The 18,422-nt window shown below is 39.6% G+C and overlaps 1 protein-coding gene across 1 annotated transcript in view; it reads right to left on the reverse strand.

The window, feature by feature from the left end:
- Positions 1–18,422, reverse strand: part of AHRR (aryl hydrocarbon receptor repressor) — a 63,395-nt gene that overhangs the window by 20,747 nt on the left and 24,226 nt on the right. The window contains exon 3 of the mRNA XM_066545992.1: positions 5,403–5,503. Coding sequence (XP_066402089.1) covers positions 5,403–5,503 — 101 coding nt within the window. The remainder of the gene's footprint in view (positions 1–5,402; positions 5,504–18,422) is intronic.

Below are 18,422 nucleotides of genomic sequence, written 5' to 3' on the forward strand. Positions count from 1 at the left end.
AATAAGTGAGAACATTAGTTATTTGTCTAAAGGGCAAGAGAAAGGATGTTTTTTGCACAGAGCTGTGGCCATGCCAAATTTCAAGTCTGGATTTTAGAAATATGCCTATTTGAAAAGAAAGAAATAAAAGAGACCAGGGCCTCTGAAATGTTCCTTTGTGTTTTGCCTACGCCTGGCAAGAAGAAAGTGAATGTACGCATGTGATAAAACGGCGCTCCTAACCCCATTTATGGTTTATTTTAATGGATAAATTCCCTGTAAGTCGTCCCAAGTGACTAACGTCAGCTTAAATCATGTCGTCTAAATTACTGGGAGAAGGTTCATGTTTGAAAACAAAGGAAAGCAAAAGCGTTGTTTGGGTAACTTTAAAAAGTTGTATTAACTGGAAAAAAAAATTCCTATTTTGATGGTCCAGTTTTAAACAACTTAGATTAAAAAAATGAAGCACTGTATCATCAGGATTTAGTTTAGAAGGACTGTGCTAAGAGAGTGTCAGCACTATGGGAAGCTGAAGAGGGATTCCAGACCAGTTTTTGATTCCTGAAATTTGTGCCATGGTCATAGAACCATATAATCTCCATGCACTTTGTTGGACTTGCAATTTGCCTTTTCTAGTTAAAATTTAAAAATAACAGGAAGAGTAAAAATCTCTTGCTCTCAGACTGAAATTCAAACTGGAGTACCTTTTCAAGAGCACAGTTTTATCAAGAACTGATTACATAAATCAGTTTGGAAGGAGGAAGTGGAATTACACTAACAAGTTTAAAAAAATGACAGGAAACCAAGTGGGAAAAGGGTTTCCTATGTTATTTCCTTATGCAGAGTGAAGAACAGCACCAATAGGATGTTTTCTAATGTATCATTTTCCAACTCCCTTGGAATGAAACTTGAACTCTAGTTCAAGCTGTTAGTAGAGGCCACTGGGAGATGTGTTTCAGTGCCAAAATTTGCACATTCACCTCTCTGAAGTAACTCCCGGAAAGATTATTATTTGCATCCATTTCTAAGGTAGAAACATAATGTTAAATAATAAGCTTTCAACTTACATTGTGTCAAATCTTAATTCATTTGCTTGCATTAAAAGTTTGACTTTCATTGGTTTTGATTAAGAAGATCTGGGGTCTATTTGGTATTAAAGCTGGTGGGAGCTACCAAGTTAGAACCAGAATTTCCAAACCTGTGATATGGAATTAAGAAATAATCTATAAATGAGTTGTCTGGGTGAAAAAGGGTCTGTTCTGTGTGCTACAGGATCTACACCTGATTGTGCTGTAGCTTTGCACCAGCAGCTAATACCAAGCACAAATGCTGCTGGTTCAGAAACTAAATAACCTGAAGTGCCTCTCTAGTTTTGCTACTTACAACTCAAATCAACAAAATTTGTCTGCATGCTTTGGTAGAACAAAACATGGAAGCTCAGGTTGAAAAACTCAACTTTATATGCTTAAGTAGTTAATGTAATGAAGCCAGGATTATTAAACTCAATGGAGAATTATAGTGGTTGCACCACCAAACCTAGCTTTCATGGTTTTGAAGGTGTTAGTAATTTATTTATTTTTTAAGTAAAGGATCATATGGTTGCGATTTTAAGATATGTAAGATGCCAGGCACCTCAAAGGCTCTGTCAAAAAATTTAAATAAGTAGTAAGCTTCTCCAGATCCCTCTCCAGACCCTTCCTGCCCTCAAACAGGCCAACACTCCCATCAAACCTTATGTCTTGTGAGACTGACTAAGGGTGCCTTTGATCCCCTTATCCAGGTCCTTGATAAAAGTATTAAATGGAAGGTACAGTGTCACTGAATAAGAAGTATCAGGACAGTCTTATGACTGGCATCTTCAATGCAGCCATAAAGAAAAACACGAGACAAAGCCACAGGAATGTGATTCTTGTGCCCTGAAGCCTTAAGAGTAGAAGACTTGTGGAAATCTGACCCTGAACTGTACAAAAGTGTGACTTGGAGCATCCTGAAAAGCAGCATGGATCTTCTCTAAAAGTGTCTGAGCTGCCAGTGAGCATGGAAATGACAAAAAAAAGCCATGTCTGGCCTTTATCAATATTCATCAGTGAGAAGGGAGCGTGATAGAACCAGGCAGCCTTACTCCACTAGCATCTGTTCAGAAGCTGCCTGCATTGTCCATATTTCTTTATGTTTATTGTGACATTTTGGTTATGAAACACTATTTTCACACCTGAAAAGAGTTCTGTCCAATACATCTGGGAACAGAGATGCCATGAACCCTATGCTTCAGCCTACAAGAGCATAATAGAAGACCAACAAACATAACCAAGAAGAGAAGAAAGTCCATGAAGGCACACCCTTAGCAGCAAGGGTTGAGACAGAAATTTGAACATCAATTATTTGTCCAGAAAAGCAGAAAAATTGCAGGAGCAGCTGTGAAGTGGTCAATAAAGCCCAAGTGACAATTTTAGCAGGGTGCTGCTTAGTGTACAAGTGCTGGTTATCTAAGGAGCAGTGTTGGAAGTGGTGATGGGTTGATGCCCGATTACATGTCATTAAGAAAGCAAGTCCATATAGAGCCTCCCCCTTAACAGCAGGCATTTAATTCTTCCAGAGATCAGTGAATAGTGTAACACGTGACAGTTACACAGCCATTTGGGATGGGCAATCACCTTCACCATAGTGCAGACTCTGAGTCTGGACTTAAGATTACGAGCACAGCATAGCTGGGGGGAAGAGCAGGAGGTGGCTAGCAGCCATGAGATGAATCCTGCAATCAAGGCTATTGCCTAGATACCCACCAGTGATTCATTATTTTTCCAAGTCACCATTTTATTGTGTTTCTCCACCCCATCACCCCATAAACTCTATCTGGATTTGTTGACTGCCAATACAATTTATTTTCCCCTTTTTCTGGTTATTGGTTTGGCCCAGTGTCCTTAAGTATTCACTAACAGGCTTCAGAAACTGAATGTGCCCCTTTTCTGCCAGAAGGCTTGGGGCACAGGGGTTGCAAAACCACCTGTCTTGGAAAATATTTTGAAAGTACAAAGTTAAAAATCATTACTGTAGTCAAACTGTTGGAATGTGAAAGCTCAAAGGACAGTAAAGATTGCAAGAATGGGACATATTAAAAAACCCCCTTAATAAAATTAGACTTTGGTTCTTAGAGACTTGTCTGTCTTCCCTTCAAAGTGAAACAAATGTGGCAAGCAAAGTCTCTAATCCAGAAGAAATTATCTTAAAGCACCAAAAGAAATTATTTGTTTAGATACCTGCTGTGCTCCACTAAAAAGTCTTTGATAAACTAGTATCATTGTTTATTCCATTATTGCTGATGAAAGCTATTTGATTATAGCTGTAAAAAATCTCCATAAAATCTTAAATAAAAAGCACATGTTGTGGCAGAAGCCTTTAGAAATAAAAAACATTTTAAACATATTTTGAAGACAGCAAAATTCCATTGTTTTCTTTCAAGCTGAAAGGGGAAATGCTGCATTGTTCCAAGACTCAAGAGTCCCAGATACACTGTTTACCAGCAATTAGGTTCTTGTTATCCCATATTTCTCTCCATACATAATGCAGGGTGACTACACCCACTAGGAAAAAAATAAAAGCAATTATTATTGATTTTCCATTAACATTGCACTCAGGAACAGCATTATTCACACATATTTTGGTGATTCCAATTATTCTGGTTTGTATTATATAAAGCAGAGGTTACACAGTGCAAGGTGTTGTCATGACATGGAAAGTGGCTTTCAACAGCTGAAAAAGATCTTTTGAGAGCAAATAAACTGGTGAGATTCACAAGTCCATATACAAAGAACAGCAACCACGGTTTGCGTCTTCTTGGAAGGAATCAGAAATGTGATATTTAGTTAAAATCCCACAGTTCCTAATAACCAACATGGTGAATTTGGTTTAACAACATAAAAACCCACTTTTCTTCATGTGCCATAACCACTGAATGAGGATCCAAGCCAAACTCAGTCCTCAGAGAACGTTCCCGACAAGCCCTAAGGAAAACTCACCCTCTTATTCTAGGTCAGACATGCCCATAAATGAAGCCTGGCAAGTACATTCAAATTAACATGCACTTAATCATCCAGTTAATGATCCACTTTAAGTATGATCCAGGATATCTCCCCTGCATTCAGAGGCATTGTGACTCTGCATACCATAAATAAGCAGAGCATATTTAGCAATAGCAGTCTCTCGTAACCTGCCCCAAATTGTGTGCCAGTGTTCTCTCCATGTACTCACAGCAGTCAGTCTACAGTTTGAGGATGCTCAGTGATTCTAACTCATGGGCATGTCATGTACACACAACAAAACATAGACTAAATATAGGAGACCCTCGTTAAAATTTATATACTCACCATATTTATCATTTATTGTACACCCCGTATTCTCTATTTATTGAGAATGGAAATGGCTGCAAAGTACCTGACAGCCAAACTTCTTGTTTTGGCAGTAGCAGTAACTAATCAGATGCCTCTGTGTTACTTGCTTTGAAATCTAAAATTAAAGTTTTCTGAAATACTTAGCAGAAGGAAAGCAGGGTGCCAGTTTCCATTCCATAGACTTGAGTAACTTATGGTATTGGATGTCATAGTAAAATGTGTTTTAATTTAATAGTATTCAGCAATTATTTGCTGGAGGCTACTATTTAATTTACATTTATATGCATCTCAAGGCTGTCACTAAAACACAGTTTTTATACCATGAATATTATCCTATCCAGAACAACTGTAATATTAATCACAACATATGTAATCTTAATCACATAGGAATTTCCAAGGACTTCAGTGTATAAAAGGCATTATTACATCATGTGTTTGAAATGCAGATGTATCTGGGATGGACTGCTGGGCTCTAGCTGGTTCAGTAGTTCACAGCAGCATTAATTCTTCCTTAAAATTAATGGATCCAATTCTCAGTAACAGCATGGCCCCTTTATGCTGCTCTGCCAATATATAAAGTCAGCCTAAAGGGGATAAAAATACCTAGAAGGGATAACTTTTGCTGACATGGTGTGTGTGCAGAACACAGAGCTGAGGAAGTAGGATAAACTAAAATATCCTAGAATATTCTCAGTTCAGATGAGAAACCAGGAAAGCTCATGTTGACATCCTCAAAATATGGGCCAAGTAAAATAAACCTAAAAGTGAAAAAGAACTGTGAACTGTCCTGCTGGGGTTCACTGGTAATTTCAAGGATGCAAGCAAGGGTGCAAGATGTAATTGCTGAAATGGACACTGACTGTGACTGTCACGACTGCCAGTCTTGCTTTTGCAACAAATGTTCACGAGCGTGGCCCTTGAAAGATTCCCACCAAGACAAACTGTTTGTTCAAAGCTGCCACAAATCACCAGCCCAAATATATCATCAAACTGAATAAATTACATCCAGAAAAAAACCAGCATTTTTTCACTTACTTCTAGCAGAAGTCCACCTTCCTGTACAGCAGTCTTGTTAGATATATTGTCTTCTTTTATCGTTTGGCCAACTTGCTTCTTAAAGTGCTTTTCTTGAATGGCTGTTGGAAAGAGTTATCATCAATTTAGAAATCATAACGATTAGGGTCATGACTAAAATTATTGTTTAGGCATTTAACGTGCATTGAATTTAATTGGTGGTTACTGTATTTGTGGTCTGGATCTCGGTTACTGACAACTTTCTGTTCTTTTTTTTTTCCCCTCCTTGTGCTGGAGATAGATATATATTTTGCAGTCCAGATGTTTTTTATATGAAATATCTATCACATTTTTTATTGAACATATTTTTTCCATTAGTCTACTCTACATAAAGCAACAACCAAAACCCACAGGAAAGAAACAAAAGAAAGTTAGCAAGTTGTTTTGTTTATAAAAATATGTATTATGACAATACAGAGAAATGTCTAGATAGCTCAGAAGAAAAGGGAGTTAATAAGTTTCTTATTTTCAGTGCTGATCTCCTTGACATCAGATTACTTTTGGTCTCACTCTACCCTGTTCATTTCTACAAGATTCAACCTAACTGTAAGATTCAAGGGAATGTTCTTAAACTGTTTCATTTTTACACAAAGTTTTAAAGTTTGCTTTCAGCATGTCACGTACTCCATGAAATTAATGAATATTTTTCATTATAGATAAAATTTCATGTATTTTTCCTAATAATAGGGGAAAAAGTTTTTATCTGGTTACGCATTCATGGGAAACTCAACTGGTGAGTGCTCTTCCTTCACATTGCTTGATCTCAAATATCATTGAATGCTCTTATTCTTCCTACCAATGTACCCTGCAGAAAAATCACTGAAATATGATCCCATTTCTGGGCATAATGAAAGAATTTCTGAGAAGGCTGGCATTACATGATTATTGGGCTTCAGCATCATCTAGGGAGTACAACTGGAACCTGTCCTTATCACTTGATCAGTAAAAATTAAGTCAGCTTCACTCGTACTTCCAGAGAAGGGTCATACAAAGATCCTGGTAGCAGACAGAGATACAGTTTTCTGGTTTTTCTCCTTTTCATGGAGAGAATGGGAGAGGAGAGCATCCCAGTGATATTATCTGGGACGTTTGAGACACATTTTCCCTTCCAGCCAAAGGGGAGTGGGAACAGCCACAGTCAGAAATTATTAATAAACAAAAAAACATCCCTCTGAAAAAAAAGCCAAACCCACACCAAAAAAAACTGAAAAACCCCAACAGCCACCCAACCAATCAAAAATAAAACCTCCCCACCAAAAGAGGGTTTAGATGGCATGAATAATTTGTACCAAACCAGAATAAGGAGAGAAACAGCAAGCCTCTAAAGGTCCTGAGCCCATGCAAGAGTTCCTTATCAATTTAACAGCCTGGTAAGGGAGTGCTGCAGGATACATCAGCATTTTACAATAAACAATGGCAACTCAGAACCACACCAACTGAATATTTGTGATGGTTTTTAGCTTACATTGTAAATATTTGCTGCAAGTGATAATGCCGGTTATTAGCCCAAAGCAATTATCTCAAATGTATAATTAGATGTAATAAATCCCTCCCCTGGGCATGGGAAAGCACATCAGGAAAATCCCAAGCTGCTCTAAACAGATCTTTACCCATATTTTCCAGCCAAAATAATTTTGGGAATTCAGACTTATAACTCAGGCTGCTGTGAGTAGAATATAGAGATTCTTAAATCTGCATTTTCATTTTGGTGTGCCATTTAAGCTAATAGGAAATGGTTGCTTTTTCCCCCCGATCAGCTAGGCCTTCTGCTAGGCCTGTCTATAAATACAGACTATAGAATCATAGGTTAATTTAGATTGAAAAAGTCCCTTAAGATCATCAGGTCCAACCACTACCCAAGCACTGCCAAGTCTGCCACTAAACTATGTCCCTAAGTGCCACATCCACACATCTTTTAAATACCTTGTCACAACAATTTTTAAAAGCCCAACCCCTATTCCAATGGCCTCTTCCAGAGTTTCCCTCCTCAGAAAAGATGTTTTTGTAATTACTGACATGGTGGTTTGTGGTCTTTGCTCAGGTTAAAGGACAGACAGGGAGGGGTGAGAGGAAACGAAGGTTTATTTCTTTGATGCGCTCTTTTGGTGTTGTGAAAATTCCATCCGTTCGAACTTCATCGTTAGTGGAAACTATTATTTTACCCAACTGAGCGGGCCAGAGCTCCCTGCCTGCTTGTTAGCCTTCAGGCTCATACAAACACAGCAGCAGAAGCACAAAAGATGTTTGTTCTGCAACTCGTCTGGCTACTATAAATTCCATCTCCAAATGGAAAGCATTTTAATGTTATTTTGCCAGTTAGAGTTACCCATATGTTGGGCCACACACATCCGTTTCATAGCCTGCCCTTCTCACTGGCCTGAGTGCAAGGAGACCCTCTGCACCATCAAAGAAAGACAAATAACACCATTGCTCCAAGAAGAGAATGCTCCTCAGAGATGGGAACGTTTGCTCCTTGCACCCGAGGCAGCAGAGCCATCACTCACTGCTCACTCTCCTTCTGCCTCCCCACGCTGGGAATACTTGATTAATCCACCCACGGCTGGGCTGATACTGCACTGACACCTCAAAAGAGAGGAGCTGGTGATAGCCTGTCACCTGGAGAAAGCAGAGCAAGACAGCCAGAAAATCACAGATCCTGAAAGAAATGAGGAGGAGGAGGAAATGCAAGACGTGACAGGCAGATGAGGGAAACTTGCAAGATGTTATCTGACTAGACAGAAAAATAGGGAAAAGAAAACAGAAGAGTCTAACAATACCCCTGTCACCACCAAGAATCGTGAGAGAGAACAGGACAGCAAGTTTTGGTTATGATGGGTGGCTTGATAGAAAAGACCCTGATGCCAAGACAGCTGTGATCAAGCTTAGACATCTCATAAAATGGTGTCCCTCTGGAGCAACAGTGAAGCCTATGATGAAAACAAATGAGAGCTTGAAGAATGCAGGAGTACTGTCTCTGGTGGGCAGGGAGGAGCAAATTGTCTGAAAATAAAGCTGAAAAATAAAAACCAGCAAAGGATGACTCAGTGACCTGAGGGGTAAACGCGCTGCTGGAGCTCCCATGTATCAAGAGTGGAGCAAGAGCAAAGCTGATACTGCAGGCAGTCTAATGAATGCTGCTGACTGTAAAAAAGAAATAATAAATTGAGAGTTTTAGCTTTATGGAGCTTTAGACTTTCTATGGGAGAGGCAACCCTTTGGATGGTCAGCACAGAATTCTCATCTACCAGGTTCAAAACCAGCAAACTCAAGAGATGGGAAGTGGTAACACCCGAGACTGTTTTCTGAGCACAATGTATCGAGCCTGCACTTCCAGAACATGAAACAAAACAGAAGATGGAGCTGTTCTGCCAAAGAAGATGAATGAGCATATTGATACCATATAATGATAAACACCAGAGATACATGTACCAGGGCTGACAGTTTTGCAAGGTCATGCGATCTGGTGTGCATGGTGCAATCCCATACAACATTAAATGCCAGCAAGTCTGGAAATGCTGGGTCCTACAAAGGACAACACAGTGGAAATATACAGGGCAAGGGGACTAGGAAGGAGCCTAGGAAGAAGAGGAGGGAGAAAAAAAAATGAAACAAAATGGCCTATGCAATTTCCTGGAAGACAGGTCAAAGATTTGAAGATATTTTTCCAGTTTCTACTCTGAAAGCAGTGAAAGAAGTGGAAACCAAAAAAATAATGTAGAGTTAGAATTGACAGTAAATTAATGGAGAAAAAAAGTCCACAGAGGAGACTATAAGATTGCCTGAATGAGTATGGGATGGTCTCAGACAGTGCTGTTGAGCCTTTCACAGCTGCACTGTCTCTGCCCAGAGCAATGTAAAAATCTGAGACCTCTTTCAAACCTCCAGTTCTGCTATGAGCATTTCTATCTGCATTTGCAAACACCTTGGCTTGAAAGCCAAATCTGGAATATTGTAAAGAAAAGCTGCCTAACACAGTCTATAGAAGCATTATGAAACCAGCTGTTCCCTTTGCCCCAGAAATAACAGAACATTTATTCATTGCAGGGTATTCTTTAGTTCAAAGGGATGGAGATTTCAGGAGCCTCACAAAACCATACTTTTTAAACCCATGGGATTATGTTCTCTGGAGTGTTTTGGTACCTCATCCTGCTTGAGCACAACCTTCATTCTTCAGAAAATAATTAGCAAAAATAGCTGCTAAGTTGGGCTGTGTAACAGACTAACATGGGGGCAAACTGTACCCCAGCTGCCCCAGGTGCCTTCATCAAGCAACAGCACAGGCAAGAAATGAGCAGTGAACACCCTGCCTGGGTTCATTTGGGGTGTAGGAAGGGCACCACACAGTCTTCCTCAGATTCAGGCTGTTGTATCCATTTCAAGCCCTCCTGCAAAGGACTACCAGTTCTCTCCAATGATGCCCAGGGGATAAATTATTTCTTAAAAGAGGTGGATGAAAATACCGGAATCCAGAGTGCAGGTTCCGAGACACTGCTTTGAGCATGCAAATCGTACGTTTGGTAGCTGTTACTCGAAAGGAAGTGAGGGCAGGGTCTCTCTTCCTGCATCTTCTGGCTGCAGGAAGAATCAGCTATGCGTGTTACTCTGAATACTAAGAAAACAAAACAAATTGACTCGGAAACACTCAGTATGAGCAATTCTGCTTAACAAACCTAAAGCCATGAACTGAAATGATCTGTTTCCTCTGGCCATGTTACAGAGAACACCGAGTGACAATTAGGATGGGGGTCATTAGATGAGCAGTGAAATTAAAAAATACACAGCATAAGGAACTGTTGTTATATGATGGAAAGGATGTTTGCACAACACACAGGTAGTACAGATGCTTTGGGAAAGAAATCAGAAAACAGAATCAAAAGCTGAATAAAAGCTGTACGGTGCTTGGTCCTGTTGTGGAGGCTACCAGAACGCCAGATGAAATTACGCTAGCAGTAATGCAGAGTTTTTCTTCCCAACTTAGCGGTTTTCTCAGTCTGCTTCTTCTTAAGAGATGCTTTGAAATCTGACTTCCCTTTGAAGTTTCTCGAGTACAGCATGACATTTATTTAAGGTACAAACCGAACCCTTTTGCTTTCCAGATCCCATCCGCTCTTTCCTGCAGAACCACTCTACCCCTTTCCCAGCGAGCCTCATCCATTCTCCCCCGTGTGAGAGGGGCATCAAAGCGATGCCACCGCCGGGCTGCCCTCCTCTCCCCGGGGCTGGCGGGGCCAGCTCGCCCCCCTGAGCCCCCGGCCCGTGTCCCAGCGCGTCCGGAGAGCCCTTTTGAAGGCAGGCGAGGGGGAGGAGAAGTCCCCGCTGCGGAGGAGGCAGAGTGCTGAGTAACCCCGGCCCCGCTGTCACGCAAGGCTCGCCGCCTGTCAATCTCCCGGCGGCTCTGACAGGGCCCTGGCCGCCGTTCAAACCCTTGCGTGCGAGCAGACGAGCCGCATTACCCTATGAAGTATTTCATAATAACAACAGCTGTTAAATATTGATGACTCCTGGCAAGCGCTGAATGCTTTTCGAGAAGGTTAAGCCTCGGTGTAATGGAACCTAATTCCTCATTATATACTGTATCAGATATCTGGAAGTTGCCTAAAAAAAGCAAAGGAGCTTAGAGTAAAGGATCAGAAGAATAACTCTCGTGCAGCGGGGAGACGGGAGAGAGCCCGCTGTGCGAAGGGTGAGGAGTGTTTCCCTGGAGTCAAATCCCTTCACAAACAGTAAAACACTCTGCTGGAACGATCAGCAGTACAGTCCGTTTCACTATATTCCACTGGAGGGTTTTGTGTTTTTAGAAATTATTGCAGAGCAGATAAGCTTTCTAAAACAGTGATCCAGCTGCCAGTGCTGTCTGCGTGTGTGTAAAAGTACACGTGGAAATTATTTCTACAGAAATGCAGAGAAAAGAGGGGGAAAGCTCACATTCCTATGGTTTTTCTACAAACATCATCTCTGAGAGATCTGGCTCATTAGAAAATTTACTGGTGATCTGACAATATATTAAGGATGAAATCTCAGACAGGATTTCCAGCAGGCAAGCAAGGGAGAAGGACAAGCCTCTTGCCCTGGGGAAGTTCTGGTGTGCTTTCCTCCAATTCCCAGAAAAAATCCACCATCTTCTTCACTCTGCCCTCTAAAACCCATCAGTTTTATCTTTTCCCTCTTGATCTAACTGAAGAGCAAGGTTGTGTCAGGAACAGAATCAGTTTGGGGTTGGAATTCATGATCAATGGAGTCCTTGGGATGGACCTGGTGCTACGCCAGGGCAGGCAGTACTGAGTAGTCCAGCAAAAAGACAGCATCAGAATCCAGGTGCAGGTGAAAGAAAAAACACAAACTGAGGACTTCTTACAGAGTCAGGGTATTTTTTTTCTTGCATGTGAAAAAGAGGTCTGTGTGCCTTTGGGAAATAGAGTTTACATGCAACAAGCTGAGAAGCTGAAAAGAATTGCCTGCAAATGTTCAGTTGTGCTGCAGTGCAAGGAGTTCCGTGAAGCTTTAGGAAAGTGGTTCACCTGTGGGGAACCCGGGTCTGTTAACTGAGTCAGGATAGGGGATCACAAAAACTTAGGAAGTTGTAGGTTGGAAGGGACCTTTGAAGGTCATATGGTCTAGCTCACCCTGATCAGAACAGAGCTAACTTCACCTAGGCACGTTCCTCAGAGTTTTTGAGTACTCTCAATAATGGACTTTTCTCATTCCCTCCAGGAAAACTTTCATTATTTAATTAAAAACAGGATTAATTTTGTAAGATAAGGAGTTCCTTAATGCTTTAGGTGAATGAGCATTAGGGTAGATTCTGGATGGACACACCCTGTTCCCACAATTCTTCATTTGCAAATGTGTAGAATAGTTAAGAAATGCTGAGAATGGTAAAGTGGCTTTTATAAAAAGTGTATCTATATAGAGAATAAGTTATTAACCATTCTTCTGTTTGTTGCTGGTTTATTCTACCTGTATCTCACAAGTGTATGTCAAGTTTAAATGTAGCCTGGGACTATAACTTCTCCCCTATCCCATAATTTCTGAGGGATCACAGATCCAGAGAAAAGCTCCACATGAGACAAATTGTGTGCTAACTACACAAACAACAGACTCAAAAGAACTTGTCTAGAAAACACATTTCTTCTCTGTAGCTTACTGTTGCAACCTTTCTCTCTTCATATGACTCAACAGATGATCTCCCCAACAGACAGCCCCACATTGTGCCTTGGCAAAGGAGGTATTTTAGAGATCTGTTTGCATCACTGTGAGTAAATATTTGAGCTATCAGTTGGTCTGGTAGACTATATTGGCTACAAGACTGCTGAAGACATGCAGTCCTCTGAAATTATACCAGGATGTAAGACTTACTCCAAGTAACAGTCTTCCTGTTTGTCTTCACAATTTCATTTTACTTTCTACTACATTAAATATGATGATTTGATCACGGAAACTTATTGATTTATAGGTTCAGTCCTGGGGCCTTAATTTTATCTGTGTACTATTCCATTCTTTAATTAAGCTTTAATAAGTTACCTTGTCTGAATATTTGCTTGCACACCCTTCTGAATAAACACATAAAATATAAGTAAAAATGGGTTATTCTCTCAAACCACAAAATGGATTGCAAGCCTGATTTATCAACAACCTTGAGTAAGAGATCTGCAGACTATTTATTCCGGTTTCAAATCAATACCCACATCGCCCACAAAAAATTAAGATGATTCCAACACTTCTTCCTTGCACCTTTAAGTTTTTTAATTACATGTCCATTAATCAGAATCCTGATATCCAGCATAAGTTTAGAGTAGGAAAAAATTTGAGAGAACTATTCTGTATTTAGAAAGTCTGCTTAACATTGGTTACTTCTGGAGTTAAGGACCTCAGAATGTACAATGAATGTAGTTTAATATTTTCATTCATGACTTCACCAAACGGATCCACAATTAGCCTTAAGTGTATAGCAGTGTGTTCTGACCTGTTCCCTCCTGATTGCTTGAGTGGGATTTCAGCAAATCCCATTGATCATCATATTTATACATATTCAGAGGAATAGCACATCAGGACACATTGATTCTAGGATCTGTGGAGCATGTGACCTATCAAAATACTTGAAGAGTTTCCCCATTCTTCAAGATATTTCTTGTCTGAATAGCTTTTCATATTTTCTCTTGTCCAGATATATTATAAAAAAATGGGTTCTCTATATCCTCTAAATTCCTGATGTTTTCTCTCTGTGCCCCAAGAATGTTGTCCTCGTTTGATATGGCTCAACTGTTTCATTGTCATTAGACCATTTTTTCAGGATTGATTCTCCTGATGAAAATAATACATCAGTGGACACAGCAGAGGCAGTTGCCCTTTGAGGAGAGGCTAAAATGGCTGTGACTTTTACTGAGAAGGACTGGGGGAGACACAACAGAATTTTACAAAATTATAAGGGCAGTGGATAAACTGAATGTGGAACTGCTGTTTGCCCAACCCCACAATATGAGGACTGTGAAGTGCCCTGTAACACCAGCACAAGAATGCTTTAAAGTAGATAAAAGACAGCAATTTTGAGGATGAGAATACCAGACTAGATGGACCACTGGTGTGACACAGTAGTGCATCTCTTATGTTGTTTTATTCTCACTGCAATGCCATGGCCTTGTCCACAAAATTTGTTGCAGGCAGAAAATAAACAACAGATGCACAACAGCAGCATCTGTGACGTGAAACAAAGTATATCACAGAAGTGACAATAAGAAAAATCAGAACCTTATGAGAAAGCCTGTATGTAACTAAATTTAAGCATATGATGAAAGAGCAGCTTGTGACTAATTATTGCATCCAAAACCAACAGAAAACATTCTCTAGTGATAAACAGCCTATTGAAATAAACTTGAGTCTGAAATATTTTTCAGAAACATAAGTAATGGGACCAAAATCCATTTTTACTGAAAAGACAGCTAAGAGGGAAGTTATGTGTGTTCATAAGCAAGCAATTGAAGTCTACAGGAATCTTTCCCGCTTTTGGAAAGGTGGTTGTAAGCATTGCATTTTACAGAAGAAATGCAATGAAGTCTTGATAACAGATTTACTTTGAGAATATCAGAAGATTTTTAGTCTCTATCAGCTACAGAAGATGTGTATCATTTTACCCCCTCCAATTTCAATCTGTAGTTTAGAACATTTAGTAATCAATCACTGAAGGACGAACTCAAAACAAAGATCAAGCATGAAAATAAATGCAACAAGGAAAATACATAAGAAAGCATCTTTCCCCCTTCTTGATTAAAGCAACCTGACAATGACTTACTTATGTGAAATTTACATTATCTTTGCTAGCCTTTTTGGATTTGACAACCTCTTTTCCAGGACTATGATTCAAACAGACTGTCTCTGATCTTCCACTCCTCAATTTCTAGTGCCTTTATAATTTTCATTGCACCATTCTGCATGGAAAGACACAGACTAAATTCACACCTGCAGGTTCCAAGCGGAATTTAAATCAGTATCTCTTAGAAGAGAGTTGCAAGAGCATGTGTCAATAGATGAGTATATCATCCAAGAGACTAAAAATAGCCAGTGCACATGATCTGGAGAGGATAAAGGAAACCTTTAAGATGAAATAAACACTGCATCTAAAATATTCACATTGAGACCTTAGTGCACGGGATATGCATGTGTTACCCAGAAAACCAAATCTGGATCCAACAGTTTTAGAGTCAGGAATATCATAAGAACAATTCTTTAATATCTGATTTATACAGCAGCCTTGCTGTGTCCAATATTAAAGGCAAAGACACGTTCACTTTCGAGTGTACTTTAAAGAAGCACACATGCTTGACAGAGAAAATGTGGGAATCTCCACCTTTAAATCAGCTGGATATCACAGCTCACTGCTGCACAACAACAGACAGACACACAGACCCCACGGAACACAGCGCTCTCTTTCTAAGGCAGAGCTGCTCTGCTTGGCCTCTTCTGCTGCCTGGGGAGGTTGCCACGATGACATGGACTGCATGAAGCCTGGAGAAGTTAAATGCACCCAATGTGCCGTCGGAAAAATATGCCTGAGAGGAGGTCCTTAAGCTTTGGATTTTCTAATTCAGGAAGAAAAAACACATGCTGAGACAAGATAAGGGCAAGTGAAACATCCGGGACATTATCTGAAAGTTTTTTAAAAAATTATTTCAGAATCAATTTCCAGGGTAGTTTCAGAATATTCAGCTGTATTCCAGAACCTTTTGGAATGATGAAGAAAACCAGTAGTATGACAATCTTACCTAAAAGCTCAAAATTAAGAACTATCTGACAACAGAACTGCCAGAAGCCTAAACTCATAATGTTACAACTCCTGGATCTCTTAAATGTGTTTTTATCCACATTAATATTTTAATGTATGCATTCAAAAACTAGTCCTGCTAGTTTTTGAATGCATACATTCAATGAAGCTACCCAAACAGATGGATGTTGTTCCCAACTGGAATCCCTCGTAAGACAGGGGACCTGCAGAGAAGACTATGGTTTGTCCAAAAATAAATTCCTTTGCAGAACAGGAATCTTCTGCAGAAGTATAAAATGCATGCACACGACGTATTCAACTACTACAATAACCTTTATTTTTCACTTCCTCACAAAGGTTTTGCTTTGCTTTTCCTGACAGACAAGTTCCATACTCAGGAAAAGATCCCAAGCAGATGCCAAAGACCCTAAACAGACCAGGATTGGGCTTGCATTTTCTCTCCCTTTCAGCACCAGAGAAATTAAGTTTCTTAAAAGTGCCATGGCCCCTAAACAGCCAGAATTAGGACCTTCCAATTTTCTGAGCATAATAAAAAATCTGTCTTTATAAAAGGCAGGAAAGATGACATTTAAAGACTCTTAAAGACTCTAAGATTGTAAATTTTCTCTCTGCTTTGATTTGCTTTTCAATTTTTAAAACCAGAGAATTCTTTGATATAGTGATAAAATTACAAGGCAGGCACAGAGTTCTTATCAGACTTGTCCCATTCAAAGATAAGGAAAACCAATGTTCTGTATTTCAGAAACAAAGTCCTAGCTAATAAAATATAACCTTTTCTCCAGTTTCAACTCTTCTGTATGTGTCATTGACTTGAACAGGCAAGTCTGACTCCTACAAAGGTGCCTGCTGCCTTGACTCATAGCAAGCTACCAAAGAAATAATGAGTATTCCTTATGGGATAAGGAAGGGAATCTTGTATCTCATTCATGAAACATATAGGATTATGCCTTCAACTTTCTAGGCAGTAATAGCCAATTGCAGCTTTCACTGAGTGATCAATGCCAGGTGAAAAGTGTGTATAAGGAGAACTATGATACATATATTACTTCTAGTGCTTCTTATTCTGTCTCAGGTCTCTGGATGAAAACCAATGATTTCTTACCTACTGATTCATCAGATCTGCTTTATACTCATCATGTGACATAAACATTCATTTCTATTGCATTTTCCCCAGTTACAGTATGATCTCCATTGGATATACACTGTGGCTTACTGCCAGAGTCAGTCCAATAACCACTGAAACAAGACTTACTAGCTCTACACTAAGGAAAATAGGAATAGGTCTGAGGAAGAAAGTGAAAACTACAAATTGCAAAAAGCAAAGATGATCTTGCATGTTTTTAAAAAATGTGAAATTTAACTGGAGGCAGCGTATACTCTAGAGCACACTTTGTTTTAAGCCCAAGAATTTTTCAGAGGAATCATTACGCTGCATCCAAAAAAGGAATGCTTTTTCTCCTGCCGGGGCAGATTTGCAGGGAGGAGGCTCATTTCTGCATTGCTGGTCTGGCAGGCAGCAGAGCTCTATTCCTCTGATCAAGAGATCACTTTCATAACCACTTTTCTGAGGTCACAAATGAGTCTGCTGCAGTCACGCAACCCCTCGCCTACCAGAGCTTACTACAGTACAGGTTCACGGAAGCTCTTTAAAGAGGCAGCTCATCCTTTCAGCACTCACAGATACAAGGCACACGTGTATTATCATATGGGATTCCCCCCAAATATGTTTTGGGACTGTTTTATTTCAGTTTGATCAGGGAAGAAACATATAGCTTCAACTTTTATCTGGATGGAATGTTGTTGCCTGAGTAGAATTAAAATAAAAATTTAAGCTAAATGGCTCTACAGTTCTTTTAAATGATACTTGCACCTTTTGCAAATACTTAGTTAGCCTCTTCCTTTCTATTCTGTTAAAGGTCCATTTTTGTCAAACAGGTGCTACTGAGAATTTTGCTAATTAAGATATCTAAAAGTCATGGTAAACAGTCAAACAAACATTAGATTCAATAAACAACAAATACGATTGCCCTGAATGAAACATTGCCCTGTGAGAAACACAATGATATGGAAATAGTAAACCAGGAAACAGGCTTATGAATTGACTCTGAAGGAATATGATGAAATTACAATAAATTCCAGTCAGAGCTTGTTCCTAGGTCAGAAAAGTCTACTTTATTTTAGCCAAGTATCCCACAAATTACCAATATAGTGATCTGTTGTATGGACATGCCTTGCAGGTGGTGGCTAGAATGACTTTGGGTAATAAGAGGCAGTGGGGAATTTAAAGAAAAAAGTTAAAAATATTTTTCCTCTTATGGTAAGTCAACTCTACCCAATGAATGGGGGGTTTGGCCTATTTTCACAAGCAGTTAATGCCATGAAAGCAACCGTTGTTGTTTCATCATTAATTATTTGCACTAATTACCTGAAATAAAGTTTTCAAAAGCTTTTAAATTACTTTGAAGCCTACAATTAAAAAAAAATTATGGTGGCTATATTGCTCATTGATATTTTGTGAGGATTAGTGCGCAGACACATTTCATTTAATGGCAGCACAAACAGGCTTGCCCTAACCAGTTTTATAATCCAGCTTAAATAAAGTAACAATAGGAATAAGGGCACAGCACTAAGCCTGTTGAGGACTCACAGTGTGGGATGCAGTTTGCACTGTCCTGCAAGTTCATTGCTATTATTAGGCACACTAA

The sequence above is a fragment of the Molothrus aeneus genome, chromosome 1 (assembly GCF_037042795.1).
Source record: "Molothrus aeneus isolate 106 chromosome 1, BPBGC_Maene_1.0, whole genome shotgun sequence".
NCBI classification, from domain to species: domain Eukaryota; kingdom Metazoa; phylum Chordata; class Aves; order Passeriformes; family Icteridae; genus Molothrus; species Molothrus aeneus.